Genomic DNA, 21,265 nt, shown 5'->3' on the forward strand with positions numbered 1-21,265 from the left:
TCATCATAATATTCCTTTGATTATCAGCATTTTCCTACATATTTTACAAATGTGGAAGAGGTTCAATGACATGCCCAAGAATATGCAGCATTTAGTTGCAGATCTATCAGATCGGGAGTTGGTGAGTTCCACTCCTATTGTTTGTCCACCGAGCCATCCTACTTTTACCAGGAAAAAAAAAAAACAATCTATTGCTTTCTTTGAAAGCAAAGAACAATTCTCTGATTTTAGGAATTTGTGTTATAAAAGCACTCTTTAATGTGTGGGTTGTGTATTTAACCTACACATTTTCTTATGAGTATATAAAAGTTAAATTATGAAATAAAACATAGAATAAATATTTTTACTTATTTACTAAAAGATAACTTTTTTGTATATAGTTTTTATTCTACCTCAATTATGAATTGTTGCATATTCACCGTAATATTAATATATATCAAGAATATTATAATCACCAGAATTTAACCACATCATAAATATATATAAATATATATATATATATTTCAGTATATAGTGAGAAACCCAATTAAACAGTTGGGCCTTGTTCTTTTTTTTTTTTTTTTTTTTAATCTCACATTAATGGAAAATTGCTTTTGCCTTTTTCCCCCTCATATATAAATTCCTCATAGATCTAGTACAACTTGTCTTTCCCCACCCCTTTCAGTTTCCTTTTAGGTAATATAGCTTTGATTTCATTTACCCACCATATTTATTATGTAAAGTTCTTACTAAATGCAAGGAATTGGGCTAGGTGCTAGATACAGAACAGAAAGTGTGATCCCATCCAAAGATTTTATACTAGTACATTTAGGGGTAATTTTGCAGTAGTTTCATAAGTGACATGGTTCAAACTACTTTCTTTATTAATAAAGATATAATGCCCATTTTGATGTGGGTATCCTCTTAATATAGATATATATAATGACTAATCTTGACTAATCTTGGTTTCTTTACTCTTCTACACGTCTTCCCTACTTTTTAAAGATGATGGAAAAGAGGAACCGCCAACCACATTACTTTGGGTTCAGTACTACTTGGCACAACATTATGACAAAATTGGTCAGCCATCTATCGCTCTTGAATACATAAATACTGCTATTGAAAGTACACCTACGTTGATAGAACTCTTCCTTGTGAAAGCTAAAATCTATAAGGTAAAAATCTATTCCCTTTTTTTTCTTATAGAGTAATGAACTTAGAAATTTTTTCTATATTTTATTGATTCTTAGTGCTATAAGAACAATGACTATTTGACAGGTCATAAAACATGAAGTAACAGGTATAGTACATTCTTAGTCTGACTATTGTTGCACTTGTCATGGTTATGCTAATTGGATCACTTATATCTATCTATCTAGACACAGATATATGGTTATTTATATGTGGTGATATATTTTCATACATTCTCACACATATGTATCTGGTTATTTTCTTGGTTTTAAGTAGTAAGAGTGTAGGTAAGCAAATAATTATGTTTGCTGTGAAATATTTGTTTCTGTTAACATTTGAGTTTGATCATATATCAATATCTGGTAATGTTAATGAAATTAAACTAAAGATTCTATTCTGAATTTTACATATTATATCTTTTGCCTCCTCAATTCTTGGTTCTTGTATGAGAATTTCTAAACATATGTTTTAATATCATCTTAAAATAAAATAAATTATATTAAAATACAAATATGTTAGTAATAAAACTTACTGGGGAACCAATAACTTACTTACCAAAAAGAAAGAAATTAATTAATGTTTAAAAGCACTTTTCAAATCCAGGTTATGTTCATTAGTTTTGTGGCTTTGCCAAATGGATTAGTTAGGATCACTGTGGAATGTTCATTAATGGTCCTAATCAGTAATGTTTCCATGGTTCCTTTGGGTAGAAATTGGTCATCCCTTTGCCTTTTATTACCTTTACATTTAATGTTGTTCTCACTTAAAGGTTTAAATTATTATTCTTTGATTCAACCATTATTTTGAGTATTCACTGTGTGCTAGCTCTGTTGTGGGCAATGAGGTTATAACAGTTGTCAATAATATTAAAATAAGTCTTTACTATTAGAGAGCCTATATTCTTTTTTTTTCTTTCTTTTTTTTAAATCAATCTTTATTGTTCATATTATTACAAAGGATCCTCATTTCTTCCCCCCTCCACCAGGTTCCCACCCCACCCTCCGCCCCCTCCTCATCCCCCATTGTCCTCATCCATAGGTGCAGTTTATGTTCAGTCTCTTCCTCCCTCCCTTTCCCCGATAGTAAATCCCTTTTCAGATAGTAAATCAGTTACTTAGCATTTTCTCATATCAATAATACCTCCACATGCCCAATGATATATTTCACACAAAAGACATTTCCAAATAGGTCAACCAGCCTCATCCAGGCCCCACCCAAGGCACTCACAGATCAACACCCCAGTCCTATACTAACTCAACACATCCAGATCTAAGCCTTCATCACTTGATTCAGCAGACCCTCAAGTTCCCACAAAAGTTTCCAGCCATGTCTGAGAGGCAGCCGTGGGGCAGGGGCAGGCGAGGAGCGAGCTGTTCCGGGCCTGGCTGCTCCGGGCCTGGCCTCTGTTGCTCTGGTTCGTTCCACAACCAGCTGCTCCGGGTCTGGTCACTGCCGCTCCCGACCTAGTTGCTCTGGACTTGGCTGCTGCTGCTCCGGGCCTGGCCGCACCCGACCCGGCTGTTCCGGGCCTGGCCACTCCCAGCCTGGCAGCTGCTGCTCCAGGCCTGGCCACACCAGACCCGGCTGCTCCGGGCCTGGCCACTCCCAGCCTGGCAGCTGCTGCTCCGGGCCTGGCCACACCAGACCCGGCTGCTCTGGGCCTGGATGCTCCCAGCCTGGCAACCGCTGCTTCAGGCCTGGCCGCATCAGACCCGGCTGCTCCAAGCCTGGCCGCTCCCAGCCTGGCAGCCACTGCTCCGGGCCTGGCCGCACCCGACTCGCAGAGAGCCTATATTCTACATGACCAGAAAAGTATCAGAACTTATAGCAGAATTTATGCATCTGCATTGATTAGTCAGAAGAATACCTTTCACTTGTGGTTTCAGTCATTTATCAATAGATAATTTGCATAGGAAAATTAGCATACTGACTGGTTTATTTTGTTTTTGTACCCTGTAAGCATGCTGGGAATATTAAAGAAGCTGCAAGATGGATGGATGAGGCTCAGGCTTTGGACACAGCAGACAGATTTATCAACTCCAAGTGTGCAAAATATATGCTAAAAGCCAATCTGATAAAAGAGGCTGAAGAAATGTGCTCAAAGTTTACAAGGGTTTGTACAGCTAATAGTCTTAAGAATAAACAGTTCATACTTGTATACCTTACTTATTGTCAAAGTTTGGTTCTAATATATATCTTAAAAAACATATTTATTGATTTCAAAGAGAAAGAGACATACAGTTCATACTTGCATACCTTACTTATTGTCAAAGTTTGGTTCTAATATATATCTTAAAAAATATATTTATTGATTTCAAAGAGAAAGAGACACCAAGGATGAGGTAAAACCATTGATTGGCTGCCTTCTGCATGCCCCTTACTTGGTATCAGGCCTGCAACCCGGGCATGTGCCCTGATCTGGAATCGAACTGTGAATTTCTGGTTCATAGGTCAATGCTCAACCACCAAGCAACACTCGCGGGGCAGTTTTTAATGTTTTTAACATAAAAATAGTCAGGATTTTGCCAATACTGGTTTGGCTCAGTGGATAGAGCATTGGCCTGCAGACTGAAGGGTCCTGGGTTCGATTCTGGTCAAGGGCATGGACCTTGGTTGCCGGCACATCCCCAGTGGGGGATATGCAGGGGGCAGCTAATCGATGTTTCCCTCTCATCGATGTTTCTAACTTTCTATCCCTCTCCCTTCCTCTCTGTAAAAAATCAATAAAATATATATATTTTTAAAATAGTCTGGATTTTAAGTCACATTATTAGCAAAAAATTGAAATCAATGTTAGTATAAAACATTACTAACTTTTTAGATGGTTGTACAATGTGTTTTGAAACTCTGATTTATATTGATGGATGTTCAGATTAATTTTTTTAGAGATGAAAGAAATTATTATTAATCGAGTAACTGCTATGTACCTAGTGTTCTGTTTCTTAAGTTACTCTCTAACCCAATTATATAGATATTTTGATAGTTGTTTACAAAGGTACATATTTTTTGTGTGGTTAGAAATATTTAAAAAAAAAAGGAAATATCAGTTTCTTTCACATTTTAACTATTCCCTCTTAATTTTAGAATGGGTTAAAAATGATTTTGATATAATTCAGATCACTCGACCAAATTTTTCTGAAATCCTGTGTTAGAATAATGTATTTGGTAAGAAATGTTCTTGAATATGTGTGATTTTCACATAGGAAGGAACATCAGCAGTAGAGAATTTGAATGAAATGCAATGCATGTGGTTCCAGACAGAATGTGCCCAGGCTTATAAGACAATGAATAAATTTGGTGAAGCACTTAAGAAATGTCATGAAATTGAGAGAGTAAGTACCCTGAACATACAAGTTTTTCATTTTACTTTCTTAAATATTAAAGATTTGGAGTAAATCCCATTTTTCCCCCTTTCTCTTTATAAGTTACAGTAAGTGATTTCTAAATATTAGTATTTAAATTTTTCAGTTTTTATAACGAAAATATTATAGACTGCATTTTCTGCAGACTTTCCCATTGCTTACTCTTCCTGCAAGAATTCATGTAAAAATATTTATGGAAAGTTTGTATTTTATGTTTTCATTGATTTTTTTTTTTTTTTATAATATATTTTATTGATTTTGTACAGAGAGGAAGGGAGAGAGATAGAGAGTTAGAAACATCGATGAGAGAGAGTCATCGATCAGCTGCCTCTTGCATACCCCCTACTGGGGATATGCCCGCAACCAAGGTACATGCCCTTGACCGGAATCGAACCTGGGACCCTTCAGTCCCTAAGCCGATGCTCTATCCATTGAGCCAAACCGGTCTTGGCTGATTTTTTTTTTTTTTTTTTTTTAATGTTTCTTTGAAATAGCTGCTGTTCCTTTATACAAAGTTCATTAAGTTATCTTAGAAACCTGTTTTGTCATAGATTTGATTAGGGATACCATATTCCCTTGATATTTATGAGATGGGAGCTTTGAAGCCTTTTTACAATATTTAAATGTCAGTGGTCGGCAAACTGCGGCTCGCAAGCCCCATGTGTCTCTTTGGTTCCATTGAGTGTTCTAACACCATTTCTTCAAAATAGACTTGCCCAGGGCGGAAACCGAATTCTGCATATGGACCACAAAGTTTCAATCGCACTGTATGTGCGTGTCCGCATGTGATATTTTGTGGAAGAGCCACACACACTCAAGGGGCCAAAGAAGGGCCGAAGGGCCAAAGAGCCGCATGTGGCTCGCGAGCTGCAGTTTGCCAACCACATGCCTGTGTAATTCCTCATATTTTATAAATTCATTGTTTTCATAGTCCTCTTCACTTTTGATTATTTTTTGTGGTTTTTTTTTTCTCCAGATAAAAATAGGTTATATAATTTTATGCTTCTTTTGTTAACTAGAGCACCCCAGAGCTTAGTTGAATTGTGTTAGCTTCTGGTTGCTTGATTTACTTGCTGATTTCTACATACTAGCATTACTATTTCATAGCATTCAGATTTGTATCCTTATAAAAGTTACCAAATACTGAATATTATAATATTTTGCAAATCGTTCTAAATGTAAAAACTGAATGTTTATGCAAATCTTACTATATTACATCATTACGTATACTGGTATACAAGGTATACAAGCTTAGATAGTTTTATTTAAGTACTAGAGGCCCGATGCACGAAATTTGTGCAAGGGACTCAGCCCCTTGTAGCCTTGTGTGGCCTTTGCAGCCCCTGTTTTGTACGGAAGGTGTCTGGATGGTTGCTGGAAGGTTGTCCAAAAGGTCGTCCTGTTGGTCAGTCTAATTAGCATATTAGCTCTTCATTTTATAGGATAATTAAGAAAGGAATAAATAAATGTTTTAAAGCATTGTTTCCTTTTTATCAAACAAGTAATTCAGTGCTTTGTATATGTATATATTTTGCTAATTGGTGATGGTTAATTATATTTGCTCATTTGCAAAGTGTTTGGTATTTTGAATGATTGTAATTTTTAATGTTATTTTACTAATGTTTTTATGCTTAAAACACTAGTTCCAAGGCTTTGAGTTTTGTAGTTTTCTTTGGTATTGCTCTATTTCAATGTAATAAAAAAGACAATTTTGTTAGCATTTTATAGAAATCACTGATGACCAGTTTGACTTTCATACATACTGTATGAGGAAGATTACCCTTAGATCATATGTGGACTTATTAAAACTAGAAGATGTACTTCGACAGCATCCATTTTACTTCAAGGCAGCAAGAATTGCTATAGAGATCTATTTGAAGCTTCATGACAACCCCCTTACAGATGAGAATAAAGAACGTGAAGCTGATACAGGTATGGTATAATATACAAAGAACTCTTATTGTTTGCTGTGGTATGAGTATGTGTATTTATGTTTTTGTGTAATATATAAATTTTTCCTGAGCAGTTTGTTAAGCATTTCTGGGAAGATACTATAACCAGCCCTTCACATCTGTGGGTTTTGCATCTGTGGATTCAACCAAACATGGGTTGCTTGGGGGCCCTGGCCGGGTTGCTTATTTGGTTGGAGCATCATTCCTTGTTAAGTAAAAAAGGTCATGGATTTGATTCCTGGGTTGTAGGTTCGATCCCCAGTCAGGTGCATAGGAGGCAACCATTCAATGTAAAACTTGAATTTATCATGTGCCAAAGCACTGTACTGAATCCATGTAAACAAAGTGATGTTTGGTCATACCATGTTGTAGCCTACATGCAAATACTGCTTCATTATATAATGGACTTCAATATCCAGGGATTTTTGTATCTGGTGGGGGTGAGATCCAGAGGATACTGAAGGTATACAAGCTTAGAAAATGATGACAGTCATATTGTGAATTTCTCTAAGCCACAAAAGAAAAATACTATTCCCCTAGCCAGTTTTGCTTAGTGGATAGAGCATCTGCCTGCGGACTGAAGGGCCCCAGGTTTGGTTCAGGTCACATGCCCCGGTTGTGGGCTCGATCCTCAGTAGGGGGTGTGCAGGAGGCAGACAATCAGTGATTCTCTCTCATCATTGATGCTTCTCTCCTTCCTCTCTAAAATCAATAAAAATATATACTTTCTTTTTAAAAAAATATATTTTATTGATTTTCCACAGAGAGGAAGTGAGAGGGATAGAAAGCTGGAAACGTCGATGAGAGAGAAACATTGACCAGCTGCCTCCTGCACACCTCCTACCAGGGATTTGCCCGCAACCAAGGTACATGCCCTTGCCCGGAATCGAACCCGGGACCTTTCAGTCCGCAGGCCGACGCTCTATCCACTGAGCCAACCCGGTCCCGGCTCATGATTAAATTTTATTTCCTGGTAGGCAAGAAGAGTTTAGAAATTTCTAAGGTCACACATTAAAATCATTGTACAGGTTCTCTAGAATCTGTTGCTACCTGTTGTTTCTTCAAGTTCAAAAAAGATACCACTAAGATTCTACAGGACAATTTATAGTTGAAGCTGAGAGCTGAGATCCCCTGACTTTTTTGTTTACCTTTTTGTTCGCATGTCCTGGCTTTCTACTCTTTCTCGTGTTGTACAAATAATACACAATTAACTATACAACATTGAAACAATTCAGAAGTATCCTTAGTAAATATGAGAAATCTTTCACTTTTCTCCTACCCAAAGGTTATCTCCTTTCAAATGGTTATCCCTATGAAAGGTGCAGTTTCCTTTATACGCAATTGTAATTTCCAGAGTTTTATGTATACATATACTTTACATATTCACTTTAGGGTAGTTCTTTGTATTTGCCCTTGACTGGAATTGAACCTGGAACCCTTCAGTCCACAGTCTGATCCTCTAAGGCTAAGGCCCAGTGTCCTTGTTTTAATTTATCATTAGTTCATTAGCAATTATTTCATGTTTTTTTGTGTATATTTTGGTATGATGTGAGGCCCTGAAAATACAAAGATTATAAATAAAACACGGTCTCTGCTACCAAGTTGCTCAAAAATCTAAATCAGAGACAGATGTACACACCAAGTTTTGTGACAAGCAAAATACAGGGTGGGGCAAAAGTAGGCTTACCGTTGTGATTACTTGAAACTGTATTTTGTTTGTTTGTTTGTAATGCCGGTTTATTGCCAATAGCAGACTATGCCTGGGGCTAGTAGAAAATAAATTAGAACCATAATGACCTCTTACAGATGTAGCTAGGCTGGAGTGGGGAGCAAGCTTTTGTGGACACTGATCCCTGGTAGGGGGTACAAGGTGGCTGAGATAATATCAGTGGAGAGGCCCTCCCACCCTCCAGTCCAGACCAATGGAAGTTTCTATTCTCTCCTGGTACCCAAAGGGGCCAAGTGGAGGCCAGGGTCTCAGCTACCTGGAGCTAAGTTAGCCGAAAAAGGCTGCAGGGAACCCTCAACAGGAGCAAAGAGGAAACCAAGGCTTGTATCCCAGAACACAACAGGAACCTGGAATCCCATGTAGTCACAGGATGACACAGGGAAGATGGCTGTTGGTGATCTGGGGGTTCTCTGTTACTGGCCCCCGGATGGCCTCAATGTGATTTTTCTTGTAAGGGAAGCCCCCATTCTCCAGCTTAGAGAACACCAGCTGTCCATTGATCCGATCTCAAAGGCCCCTGTGCCTCCCAGGCGCGATTCGATCTCGATGCCAGGGTACTGCACCTTCACGGCGCTCGCCAGCTCCAAATAGGTCACCTCAAAGCCGCAGGGTTCACAGTACTCCACCGAGATGCGGACCCCGCTGCCTGGTTCCATCTCCCCGCGATGGGGCGCTGCAGATATTGGCCCCATGTCCCTGCTTATTGCTGCCGGCTCCGCTCCGGCTGCTCTTCCGGGTGTTATTTGAAACTGTATTATTGTATTATTATTTATTAATTTATTTTCCATATGAACAACGGTAAACCTACTTTTGCTCCATTCTGTTATTAATCAAATAAAGCACCAGTGCTTTGTCAGTGGCAGCACAGAGTAGAGAATGAGTAAGTTTGACAAGGTAAGAGAAGGCATGACTAGAAGAAAGCATAGTAGAAAACCATAGAGATATGAAACAACTTGTTATATTACTAGAATTGTTAAGTAGTTTGATATTGATGTAGGAACTTTTATACTTTTATGCTTTGCTATGGTTACAGCACCAAGTCTTCACCTGTTTTCAAAAATTTTTTGAAGTTGTTACAGGGTTTTCTATCAAATTGTGGAGCCATTAAAAGGCTAGGTACACATTGGCATATGAACATATATAATGTAATATTAATGGGAGTTTGTATGAGAATATTTAGAAATTATCATTACTAATCTGATTAATAGTCTTACAGTTCTGTTAATTAACACTTATTGCCTATAGCAAACATGTCTGATAAAGAACTAAAGAAACTACGTAATAAACAAAGAAGAGCTCAAAAGAAAGCCCAGCTGGAGGAAGAGAAAAAAAATGCAGAAAAAGAAAAGCAGCAGAGAAATCAAAAAAAGAAGAAGGATGACGATGATGAGGAAATTGGAGGTCCAAAAGAAGAACTTATCCCTGAGAAACTGGCAAAGGTACTTAATACTAGTGTTTATAACACAATTGCATGGTTTCATGGCCAACTATTGTATTTTATTTTATTATTATTTTAAAAAATATATATTTTATTGATTTTCCACAGAGCCGAAGGGAGAGGGATAGAGAGCTAGAAATGTCCATGAGAGGAAAAACATCGACCAGTTGCCTCCTGCACACCCCCTACTGGGGATGTGTCCACAACCAGTGTACATGCCCTTGACCGGAATCGAACCTGGGACCTTTCAGTCCACAGACCGACGCTCTATCCACAGCCAAACCGGTTTCCGCCAACTATTGTCATTTTAAAGTATCTTAATCATTTTGTTATTGATTTGAGAGGAGAAAAAAAAATTTTTTTTCAATTTAGTCATCTTCCTTTTTTCCCCTTGATCACTTTTCATGTTGAAAACTTGAAATAACGATCCTGATCCAGGTAGTCTAGATCAGTAATCGCCAACTGGTAGTCCACGGATAGGAGGTCTGAAAGGTTGGCGACCGCTGGTCCAGATGGTGTAGTGGAAAATTTGGGCTTTTGAGTCACTCTGATCTGGGTCCACATATCAGTTCTTATACTTCACTGTGTGTCTATGTCTAACCTCTCTGATTTTTTTTTTTTTTTTTCCATCTGTAAAATGGGATTAGAAAAATTCTCTACTAGGAAAAGATGTTAGGGCTAGCGAAAATATATGTATAAAGAATGTAGTATCTGTTATAAGTGGAAACATGCATGTTTTTATATCTGGGCAAGTTTTTAAAAAATATGTTTTATTGATTTGTTTTTTAAGAAAGAAGAAGGGAGACGGAGAAAGATAGAATCATTGATGAGAGGAAAACATCAATTGGCTGCCTCTTGCATGCCCCTTACCTGGGCATGTGCCCTAACTGGGAATCCAGTGGGTGACCTCTTGGTTCATGGGTCAACGGTCAATGACTGAGCCATACTGGCAAGACTTTATTTAGGGAATCACTTGTTAAAAAGTGAGTTTTATATGCGTATCTTTAACCCATTTGTCAGTTTACAGTATTTCTTTATTGGACTTTGCTATTTATTTCTTTACTAGAGGCCCAATGCATCAAATTCGTGCAAGAGTGGCCTTCATTCCCCCAGCTTCCAGCACTGGCTTCCCTTTGGCACTCGGGACCAGGCTTTCCTCGCAGCCCTGGCTTCGTCTGGAAGGTCACCTGGAAGGATGTCCAGTCTAATTAGCATATTACTCTTTTATTATTATAGATTTTTATGAGGAAGGAATAGGGAGAGGGAGAGAGAGATATAAACATCAATGATGAGAGAGAATCATTGATTGGCTGCCGCCTGCATGCCCCTACTGGGAACTGAGCCTGAAACCAGGGCATGTGCCCTTGACTAGAATCAAACCTGGAACCCTTCAGTCCACAAGCCAACGCTCTATCCATTGAGCCAAATCAGCCAGGGCTGGACTTTGCTATTTAAACCTAATATCTTAGCTGAAACTAAGATAAGCTATTCATTGTCACATGAGCCATTTTGATTAATAACATACCTATACAGTTTCTCTTCTGGCCCTCGACATCCTCCTACTCCATGTAAAAATAATTGCACAATTCCTTTTATTAAAGCAATATAGTAATGAGGACATTGCCCTAGGGTTCAATTTTAGCCTTACTAGTAATAAGTAAAAATTCAAAAATTGTTGAATGCTTCAAAATTAAGGAAAATTATAATACCTAACAAATAGAATTAGAAAATAGTTTTAGAATTATACCAGAGAAGATGGACAATAATATAGCATTATTGCTATTTAAGTATTACTATATAGAAATCTAGCTTTTATTTCATAAATATATATTAACACCCTTTCACGAATAATTGTATGTATTCTAGGAAAAAAATATGTTACTTTTTTATTGTTTGGGGGAATTTATTTGAAGGCTATACTGGGAAGTAAGTAAACACAAAAGCCTTTAGGCTTTTGCCGGCTCTGCTCAGTGGTTAGAGCATTGACTTGCTCACTAGAGGGTCGCAGGTTCAATTCCAGTCAAGGGCTTGTACCTGTGTTGCCCTGTCAGGGTGCATGTGAGAGGCAACCAACCATTAGATGTGTCTCTGTCACAAAGATATCTCTCTCTCTCTCTCTCTCTCTCTCTCTCTCTCTCTCTCTCTCTCTCTCTCTCTATCTCTTCCCCCCAACCCCCCTTCCTCTCCCCTCTCCTTTCCACTCTTTATATCCTCACTCTCCCAGTGAGGATTTAAAAAAAAGAAAGAAAGAAAGAAAGAAAGAAAGAAAGAAAGAAAGAAAGAAAAAGAAAGAAAGAAAAGAAAGAAAATTGACCTTTTAGGCCTCATGGAGAGCTGCAAAATTATTCAGGGATAATATCAACTTCCACTTTTATCCTCAGCTTTATTATCACTACTTTACTACCATAACTGACTGCCTGCCACCATTTATTCTTTCTACTTGCTTTCTCTCTATCCCATGACTTTCCTTAATGACTTTTTTTCTTTGTAACTCTTCACATCTTGCATTATAGGTCTTAAAGGAGAGGATCTATTTGGATTGAGTACCCCTGCAAAGCAGAATTCTGTACCAGGCCTCTTTATAGACTAGGGTTTTCCTTGTGTCAAGCCTGTTATGACTAGTTTTGGACTAGATGTCAAGTTGTAATCTAATCTTGTAGACTCTCAGAACAAAATAATGCCTACAGAATGTGCTTCATTTGGAAGAAGCCTAGTGGAATGGACCCAGTTTCATAGACCATTCTTCAATATATACTATTCTTATCTGTTAGGCACATAGCACTCTCCCTATAATAACTGTCTTCAAGATGCCGCCCCCCCCCCCCCCCCAATCTAATACCAACCACATTTATCTGTATCCTCAATGTGGTGGCAGTGCCAAATTACATCAAGCTGTCACAACCAGAGCTGGCATTGTAGGCCACTTTAAAAGCTCCTGGCATATCTGGGCCTATGATCTCTATTTGTTTCTTTTGTGATCCTTTATTTCAGGGTTCTTGTGATAATAGTAAGTTTAGTGTCTCCAGTTGAGGAATATATATAAAAGCATTACTAGGTTAGTAATTCCTGTTAAGGAAAATAGGAAGAGGTTTAGTTAGTGAGTTTCATACTCAGTTAGTGGCACATAAGATCTAAAGTCTTGGTGGACACTGTGTTTCTTGTTTCTCCCAACTATGAGGAGTGGTTGGTATTTGTAAGTTCCCTCATGCACTGCCCCTCCCATGTTTCTCCTTGCCTTCAGCCAGGATTTATCTCAGTTGGATTTTTCTTCCTATTGTGTCTTCACACACATTCCTTATCAGGCAGGGGTAATGAGTCCTTATTATTCTGTCTGTATAGAGTTTTAATAGTTTTTAAAATTTTTGTTGTTATGCTGAGAATGTAGGGAGATATACTCCTGCACAACGTATCTTAACACAGATTTCAGGTTAGTTTGTAAATTAATATAATCAAAACTTTCCTTGCAAATAAATGTCTTACATTGCCCATACAGTTATGTTCTACATTTAAGTAAATTCATATCTTCATGACTGGATGTAAATTTTTTTTTTTGAGGCAAAAATGAGTATGAATAATGCTGGCCATTCCAGCCATTATTCCACTCAGTAAACATAGGGGCCCCAATTGAGTCTAAAGTGATTTCATTTAGTATAATGCTTGTATTTACTCAACTTCCCTATATTTCTTGTTTGTTTGTTTGCTTGCTTCCTTCCTCCCTCCCTCCCTCCCTTCCTCCCTCCCTCCCTCCCTTCCTTCCTCCTCTCTCTTTTTTCTTTTTTTTTATCCTCGCCTGAGGATAAGTTTTTCATTGATGAGAGAGAGAGAGAGAGAGAGAGAGAGAGAGAGAGAGAGAGAGAGAGAGAGAGAGAGAGAAACGTAATGTGAGAAAGAAACATTGATCGGTTGCCTCCCTTATGTACCCTGGTATGTTCCCTGAACAGCTCACGAGATGATGTTCTAGCAAAGAGCCACACTGGCCAGGGATGTTTCTGTGTTTCAATAGCAGCCATGTCTAAGTGATCTTCATTTCAGTTTATAATCTTAGAATCATGAAAAACTTGATGTAGACCCATGGCAATTTCCATTTCTAGTTCTTTTCTTGGTAGATGTTTCTCCACTGTATACCACAAATTCCAACTCAGTAGAACTTAGAATCATGGGAATAAGAAATAAAATATTTACAAATGTGTGAGAAAGGTATACTTATGAGGACCCCTATTTCCTCCTTCATTTCTTAGTATCTGCAGCTATTAGAGTGGTAGTACCATGTATTGATTTCTGGGTTAGAGGATAGTATCCTTCAGAACAATACCAACAGCTTTACATGCTGATACAAGGCAACTCCCATAGATAACACTTCATTCTGTAATAATCTCTACATTGTTTTTCTTATCCCTTTATCCTATTTCACATATCTCTTCTTTTTTTCCTTAATGGTTACCTTAATGGTTTTACTGTCTTTCTTTGGTTATATTGTATTTTCTTCCTTACTTATTGGATAGTTTCTATCCAGAGGTAATATAATCTCTATGGTTAAAATTCATTTTAGAGTTCAAAAATCTCCCTTCTTTAGATTATGGGAATTTTAATGTGACAGTTATTATTGGGTGAGCTATATTTTTAAAATATATTTTATTGATTTTTTACAGAGAAGAAGGGAGAGAGAGAGTTAGAAACATCGATTAGAGAGAAACATTGATCAGATGCCTCCTGGACACCCCCCACTAGGGATGTGCCTGCAATCAAGGTACATGCCCTTGACTAGAATTGAACCTGGGATCCTTCAGTCTGCAGGCTGACGCTCTATCCACTGAGCCAAACCAGTTAGGACGAGCTATTGTTTTTAAAAGTGTTTTTAATACAAAGAGTAATACCATCCCTCCCTCCCCCCCCCCCCCCCCAACCAAATCTTGTTTCCATTTGTATAATCTCTTTTATTTTTGTTAGGTTGAAACTCCATTGGAAGAAGCTATTAAATTTTTAACACCATTGAAGAACTTGGTGAAGAACAAGATAGAAACTCATCTTTTTGCCTTTGAGATTTACTTTAGGAAAGGTAGGCAATTAGGATATAGTGGCCCTGATAACATTGATCCCTGTATTTCTTAGATATAGTCTCTGAACTCCAATAGCCTCACAACTGTTTGGCAAATGCCAGTTCAGCTTGCCTGCTATGCACAATATGTTGTGGGGAGGTACAAGGATATGATTATTTCTTCTGGGACATTAAAATCAATAATAAATGTACATGCATAACTAGGATTAGGATCAGATATAGTAGCTCTTATGTGCGTCTGTGGATAAAAATTAGTTAATATATGTAGAGCTTAGAATGGTATCTGGTACATAGTAAGCATTAGTAAATGTTAGCTATTGTTAAAAATGGAAGATCTGCTTGAGGTGTATCTTGAAGGATGGTTCCTATTTCTAAAATAAAAAATGTGTAGAAGGGAAGAGGCTTTGTTAAGAAAACACAAGTGTGTATAAATAAGGTAATGTTGAGGTTGGCTGTATTGCCTGAGCCAGGTAAAATATAAATGAGAGTTCTTGGTTGCCAAGTTTAGAATGCTTATACTATATACTAGAGGCTCAATGCACGAAATTCAAGGCGGGGGCCTAATCCAGCAGGTAGACATCCCTTTTGCAGTCTGGGACCCCCTCACTCCTTACTGCCTGTTTGCTTACTGCTTCTTACCACTTGACTTGCTGCTCCTTAGCATTGCGGTGGAGGTGGGAGAGGCTCCTGCCACCGTTGCTGCCCTCACCAGCCATGAACCCGGCTTCTGGCTGAGCGGCGCTCCCCCTGTGGGAGTGCACTGACCACCAGGAGGCAGCTCCTATGTTGAGCATCTGCCCCCAGGTGGTCAGTGTGCATCATAGTGACCGGTCGTTTCAGTTGTTCCACCATAATGGTCCCTTAGGCTTTTATTATATAGAAGATATTAGATAATAAGAAGATTTTATGGTGTTGAATTGGTGTAATCCCAGTGGTTTATTGAAAAAGAAAATTTTATCACTAATACATTAAATGTCCAGTCTGTTTTATCTTCAGGATAGAACGTATAGTGTCAGTCACCAGTGACTGACAGGGTGCTTAGTGTGTTAAGGTGATACATTTTGAAGGGAGAGAAACTGGTTAGTAAGATCCAATAGAAAATTGTTTCCAAAGAATTTAACTGTCCTTCTAAAAAAGATTGAATAAAATGACACCTCTGTAGAGTATCCATTAAAAATCATGTTTACCAAAAGTAATTTATAATGTTAGGGAAAGCTTGACATATACCATTGTTTGAAAATAGGACACAAAACTAACTATAACTTGATTTTCATTTTAATACTAGAAGCCCGGTACATGAAATTTGTGCACTGGTGGTGGTGGGGGGGGTGTCCCTCATCCAGCCTGCACCCTCTCGTAGTCCAGGAGTCATCAGTTGGACATCATTAGCGCTGCCGCGGAGGCAGGAGAGGCTCCCACCACCACTGCTGCGCTCACCAGCCATGAGCCCAGCTTCTGGCTGCGTGGCGCTCCCCTGTGGGAGTACACTGACCCCCATGGGGCAGCTCCTACATTGAGTGACTGCCCCCTGGTGGTCAGTGTCTGTCATATTGACTGGTCATTTGCTGTCAGGCCGAAACTTGCTCTTTGATATCCCTGAGGGGGTCCCAGATTGTGAGGGTGCAGGCCCAGTCGAGGGACCCTACTAGTGCACGATTAGGGCTGGGGAGGGATGTGGGAGGTTGGTCACCCGGAGAGAGACTGTGGGAGGGCCCCATGGCGTGTCCAGCCCATCTTGCTCAATGCCAGTCACCGGAACCCCAGCAGCAAGCTAACCTACCCATTGGAGCATCTACCCCCTGCTGGTCAGTGCACACCATAGTGACTGGTTGATAAGTTTACTGTCTCCCCCCCTAATGGTCAGTGCACATCATAACAAGTTGTTGAGTGGCCTTAGCATATTATTAGCATATTATGCCTTGATTGGATGAATAACTAGATGACCGGACAGTTAGCATATTAGGCTTTTATTATATAGGAAGATACAGGGGTATGTACAATAGAAAAATGGCCAAGAAGAAATTGATAAAAGATAACAGATTATCTCAAGGTGGAATTTGAATGACTAAAGTATATTTTACTATATTTTCTATTTTCCACAGTGATTATGTTATAATTTGGAAACTAAGTTTAATAGTCCAGTAATTTTTAAATTTTTAATAGTTAACTGCAACTCCCTTTAAACCAATACTCTTAAATCAGTCCCAAAGTATAAAATGCAACAGTTGTCTTAGAGTGGGGAAGGGCAATCTAAATTCCATTCACTTGGCTTCTTGGCTATGCTTTAACCTCTGAAGGGCTCTCAGCATTGACAGTCCACTGCAGGAGAGTGAAATGGGCTGTGACAAAGGGCATGGCAGTGCTTTTAGCTTTTTGAGTGGTGAGGGTAAGGGAAAAGAAAATGTCAGAGAAACCTGGGGTTTTGAATTTTGATATTTGGAGAATGGTACCAAATTAGGGAAGTCTTAACAAAGAGGTATTCATAGATGATAGAAGTGCAGTGAGTATTCTTCTGTGGATTTCCATTCAACAGGTTGAAGCACTGCTGAAGCATGGTAACATGGGGGTGGGGGATGAGTGGGGAACAGCATAGACAGAGATTAGAACATCATTGAAAACTACCTTTCAGGGGAAGGAAGAGCCAGGGATTGACAGGAGAAAACAGTCAGGTAGGAAGCAAACCATTACACATGTGAGGAAACACAAGAAAGGAAATGGTTTTAAGCATATAAACAATGATTTTTAAAATTTATTTTTAAAAATATATATTTTACTCATTTTTTACAGATAGGAAGAGAGAGGGATAGAGAGTTAGAAACGTCGATAAGAGAGAATCATCAATCAGCTGCCTCCTGCACATCCCCCACTGGGGATGTGCCTGCAACTAAGATACATACCTTTGATTGGAATCGAACCCGGGACCCTTCAGTCTGTAGGTCGACGCTCTATCCACTGAGCCAAACCAGTTTCGGCAACAATGATTTAATTTTTTTATTTTTATTTTTTAATTTCAGAAAGGAATGGAGAGGGAGAGAGATAGAAGCATCAGTGATGAAAGAGAATTATCAATTGGCTATCTCCTGTACGCCCCCTACTAGAGATTGAGCCCGTAACCGGGGCACGTGCCCTTGACTGGAATTAAACATGGGATCCTTCACTCTACAGGCTGACCTTCTATCCACTGAGCCAGACCAGCTAGGCTCAATGATGTTTTTTATGTAGTGAGGAAAATCCCTTTATTTTGATTTAAGGACGTTAGGAAATGAAATGGCTTCAGATCTGTTTCTGTTGAAGTTTTAAATCATATTATATAAGCTTCTTAGTAAAGTGTTCTGAAATTGAAGAATCTCTTTGAAATGGACTTGTTTATATGGCATTAGTTCAAATATTGTTGAGTGCTATCTAAACTTTTTGTACTTCTTAAAACCTTTTTTCTTAAAGAATGTTGTATGGAAAATAGTAGTTAATGTTGCTAATCTGAGGAAATCATTGGCTTCAGTTGTATGTTTAGTAGATCAGATGTGATTGACTGTAAATTAGTTTTTCTATTTGTAAGATTTTAGATCTCCAAAAGAAGGCATCTTATTTTAGCAAATGATAAAACTATATCTCACTTTTTCTTTTTATAGAAAAGTTTCTTTTGATGCTACAATCAGTAAAAAGGGCATTTGCTATTGATTCTAGTCATCCCTGGCTTCATGAGTGTATGATTCGACTCTTTAGTACTGGTATGTTTTTGTTTATCATTTCTGAAATATTTGTGACTGTGTAAATGATCTGTATAAGTTTACCATCTTAATCATTTTAAAACTGTTGCATGTTAAATTAGCTGAGGCCAAAGCAAGGTCCTTGTCTTTGCGTTGAAGGTCTTTATTTCTTAATGCTAAAAAAAATGTTACCTAATTTTGACAGAATTGTTCAGTTCAGGTATTTATGAATTACCTTTGTTTCTATTTATAAAAGGTTACATGTAAATTGAAGTTTTGAATCATATATTATTATATAAGCTTCTTAGTAAATTGTTCTGAAATTTAAGAATCTCTTTGAAATGGACTGGTTATCTCTTTATGTACCTGATTTAGCACAGTTAAGTCACATAATTTTTTGTTAGTAAATATGTATAGGTTAAAAAGAACTTTAAAACATTCGTCATACTTTTCAAATATTTTGATAAGATTCCATACATTAGTTTTAATGAGTACTAAAACTACAGAATTTTAGAGAATGAAATGTGGAATTTTATTCTATTTATTTTATTTTGCATTTGAGAAATTTGGGACCCCTAAAGATACTAAATTACTTATTCAAGGTAACAGATAATCAGTAATGAGGCAGGGATGAGAGCCTAGGTCTTCATATTGTTCTATCTACTACAAGAGCTTTACATATAGATAAAGCACTCCTATAGTCAAGTAGTGCTGTTTTGGTTTTTCAGTGATTAGAGAAGGTGAAATGGAATTTTTACTAGAACAACCTGCAGAATTTAGAAATACTATTAGTTATCTCATTGCTTAAATACTCGGTCTCATATAAATACATTCATTATATAAAATAATTATATTAAACCAGGTATTTTAATCGGTTTTGAAAATTGCTAAATTGTCCCAATTAAGAACATTGTTTTGTCTTCAGAGAAAAGGTAAAGCCTTATTTAAATTACTAGAGGCTTGGTACATGGATTTGTGTACCAGTGGGGTCCCTTGTCCTGGCCTGTGCCCTCTCACAATCTGGGACCCCTCAAGGGATGTCAGATGCTAGTTTTGTCCCAAATCCGTGCACCAGGCCTCCAGTAGGCATATGAGATCTTTAGATCTTTGGTTAATCTCTTCCCCCCCTCCTCCCTGCCCCTTTCCCTCTGAGATTCATCAGTCAGTTCCATGTTTCCATGGGTGTGTGTTGAGCGTCTGCCTCGTGGTGGTCAGTGTGCATCATAGCTACCAGTCAAATGGTTGGGTAATTGTTCGGTCACTTAGGCATATATATATATGGAATAGGTATTTATGCTTGTCAAAGAAATGATTCCTGTGATAGAAATGGAATCATAGAAAATTTTTTTAAATCTTTTTTAAATTCAGAAAGTAGTAAACAGTATACCACATTATATAAAATAGAAGAAGGAATTGCTGTTTTTAGAGAAAATAAAGAAGTTTCATTTTGGTCTTTTTTTGTATTAAAAAACTTTGAAATCATTAATCAGAAAATTAAGTCTAGAGATAACCGATCCATTCTTGATTAGGATGGAATGCACTTAACCTATTTTCAAAAGTAACATGCATACACGCTTTGTTTGTTTTTTTGTTAATCCTCACCTGAGGATAATTTTTCCCATTGATTTTTTGATAGATTGGGGTGTGGGAGAGAAACATGAAGTGAGAGACACATCGACTAGTTGCCTCCTGCACTTGCTCCAACCAGGGTGGGAGATGGAGCCTTTAACTACAGTACTTGACCAGGAATCAAACCCAAGACTCTGGTGCAGGGGCCGATGCTCCAACCACTGAGCAATACCCACCAGGATCACACTTTTGTTTTTACATAATCAATCCTTTCCTGAAAGGCAGTAAAATTATACATAAGTGCCATAGAGTTAGAGACGTTCCTTTAAATATGAATTAAAAGTGGCATTTCTAAGTGTTTTTGCTTTTAATGAGTGTGTGGATTGTGACTGTTTTCTTGCAACATTTATTTCAGAAAGTTAAAATGTATGTTAGCTATTGCCATTTCAGGTGTTCAGCTGACACTGAGGTTTACAAAGAGATCCTTATTTTGACTAAATTTTAATACAGAAAATAGTGATAATTTGTATTAATAAAGTTGCACTTTCTTCAGAAAGCCTTCAGGAAGTTGGGGTAGACTGCTTAATAGCTTTGATAAGAACAGGTGTGTACTTAAACAGAGACACAGAATTGGGGCAACTTTGTTACATCCCTTTAAATCAAGTTGAAAGTACAGCCATAATGGCAGTAAAGCTAAATTCTTTAACGAGTAGCTCCTATATTTGAACCACCCAGTTCTATAGAATGATAGGAGAAATGCTGTTTAACCAACAAAGGGCACATCAATCAATTATTCAGTTACTTATTACGTGTAGAATATTTTACTTAAATATTTACTACTCAAGAGTTCAGTGTATTTTAAACTTAGGGTAGTGGCCCATTTTTTTTTTTTTTTAAACTTTTTTTTATTTTATTAATTTTTTACAGAGAGGAAGAGAGAGGGATAGAGAGTTAGAAACATCGATGAGAGAGAAACATCCATCAGCTGCCTCTTGCATACCCCCTACTGGGGATGTGCCCGCAACCAAGGTACATGCCCTTGACCGGAATCGAACCCTGGACCCTTCAGTCCGCAGTCCGACGCTCTATCCACTGAGCCAAACCGGTTTCAGCGGTGGCCCATTTTTGAGATGGTGAAAGTATGTAGGGCTCATTACTAGCATTTAAAAACCTACAGTAAAAAATAAAGGAGAAAATATCGGTCTGTGTTGCACAAAGTAAGTGATTATATTCTGTGAAACTTTAGCTTCACATAATTTGTGTATATAGGATATATACTCAT

The 21,265-nt window shown here is 38.0% G+C and overlaps 1 protein-coding gene across 3 annotated transcripts in view; it reads left to right on the plus strand.

Annotated features, from left to right (window-relative positions):
• NAA15 (N-alpha-acetyltransferase 15, NatA auxiliary subunit) overlaps positions 1-21,265 on the plus strand; it is a 70,436-nt gene that overhangs the window by 40,431 nt on the left and 8,740 nt on the right. For all 3 annotated transcript variants that reach the window (XM_084884249.1, XM_084884247.1, XM_084884248.1), the window contains 7 exons: positions 985-1,154; positions 3,131-3,283; positions 4,374-4,502; positions 6,251-6,464; positions 9,459-9,652; positions 14,599-14,707; positions 18,337-18,435. In XM_084884249.1, the coding sequence (XP_084740375.1) occupies positions 985-1,154; positions 3,131-3,283; positions 4,374-4,502; positions 6,251-6,464; positions 9,459-9,652; positions 14,599-14,707; positions 18,337-18,435 (1,068 nt within the window). The remainder of the gene's footprint in view (positions 1-984; positions 1,155-3,130; positions 3,284-4,373; positions 4,503-6,250; positions 6,465-9,458; positions 9,653-14,598; positions 14,708-18,336; positions 18,436-21,265) is intronic.

Source organism: Pipistrellus hanaki, assembly GCF_964339955.1.
Source record: "Pipistrellus hanaki genome assembly, chromosome: 5".
Classification (NCBI taxonomy): domain Eukaryota; kingdom Metazoa; phylum Chordata; class Mammalia; order Chiroptera; family Vespertilionidae; genus Pipistrellus; species Pipistrellus hanaki.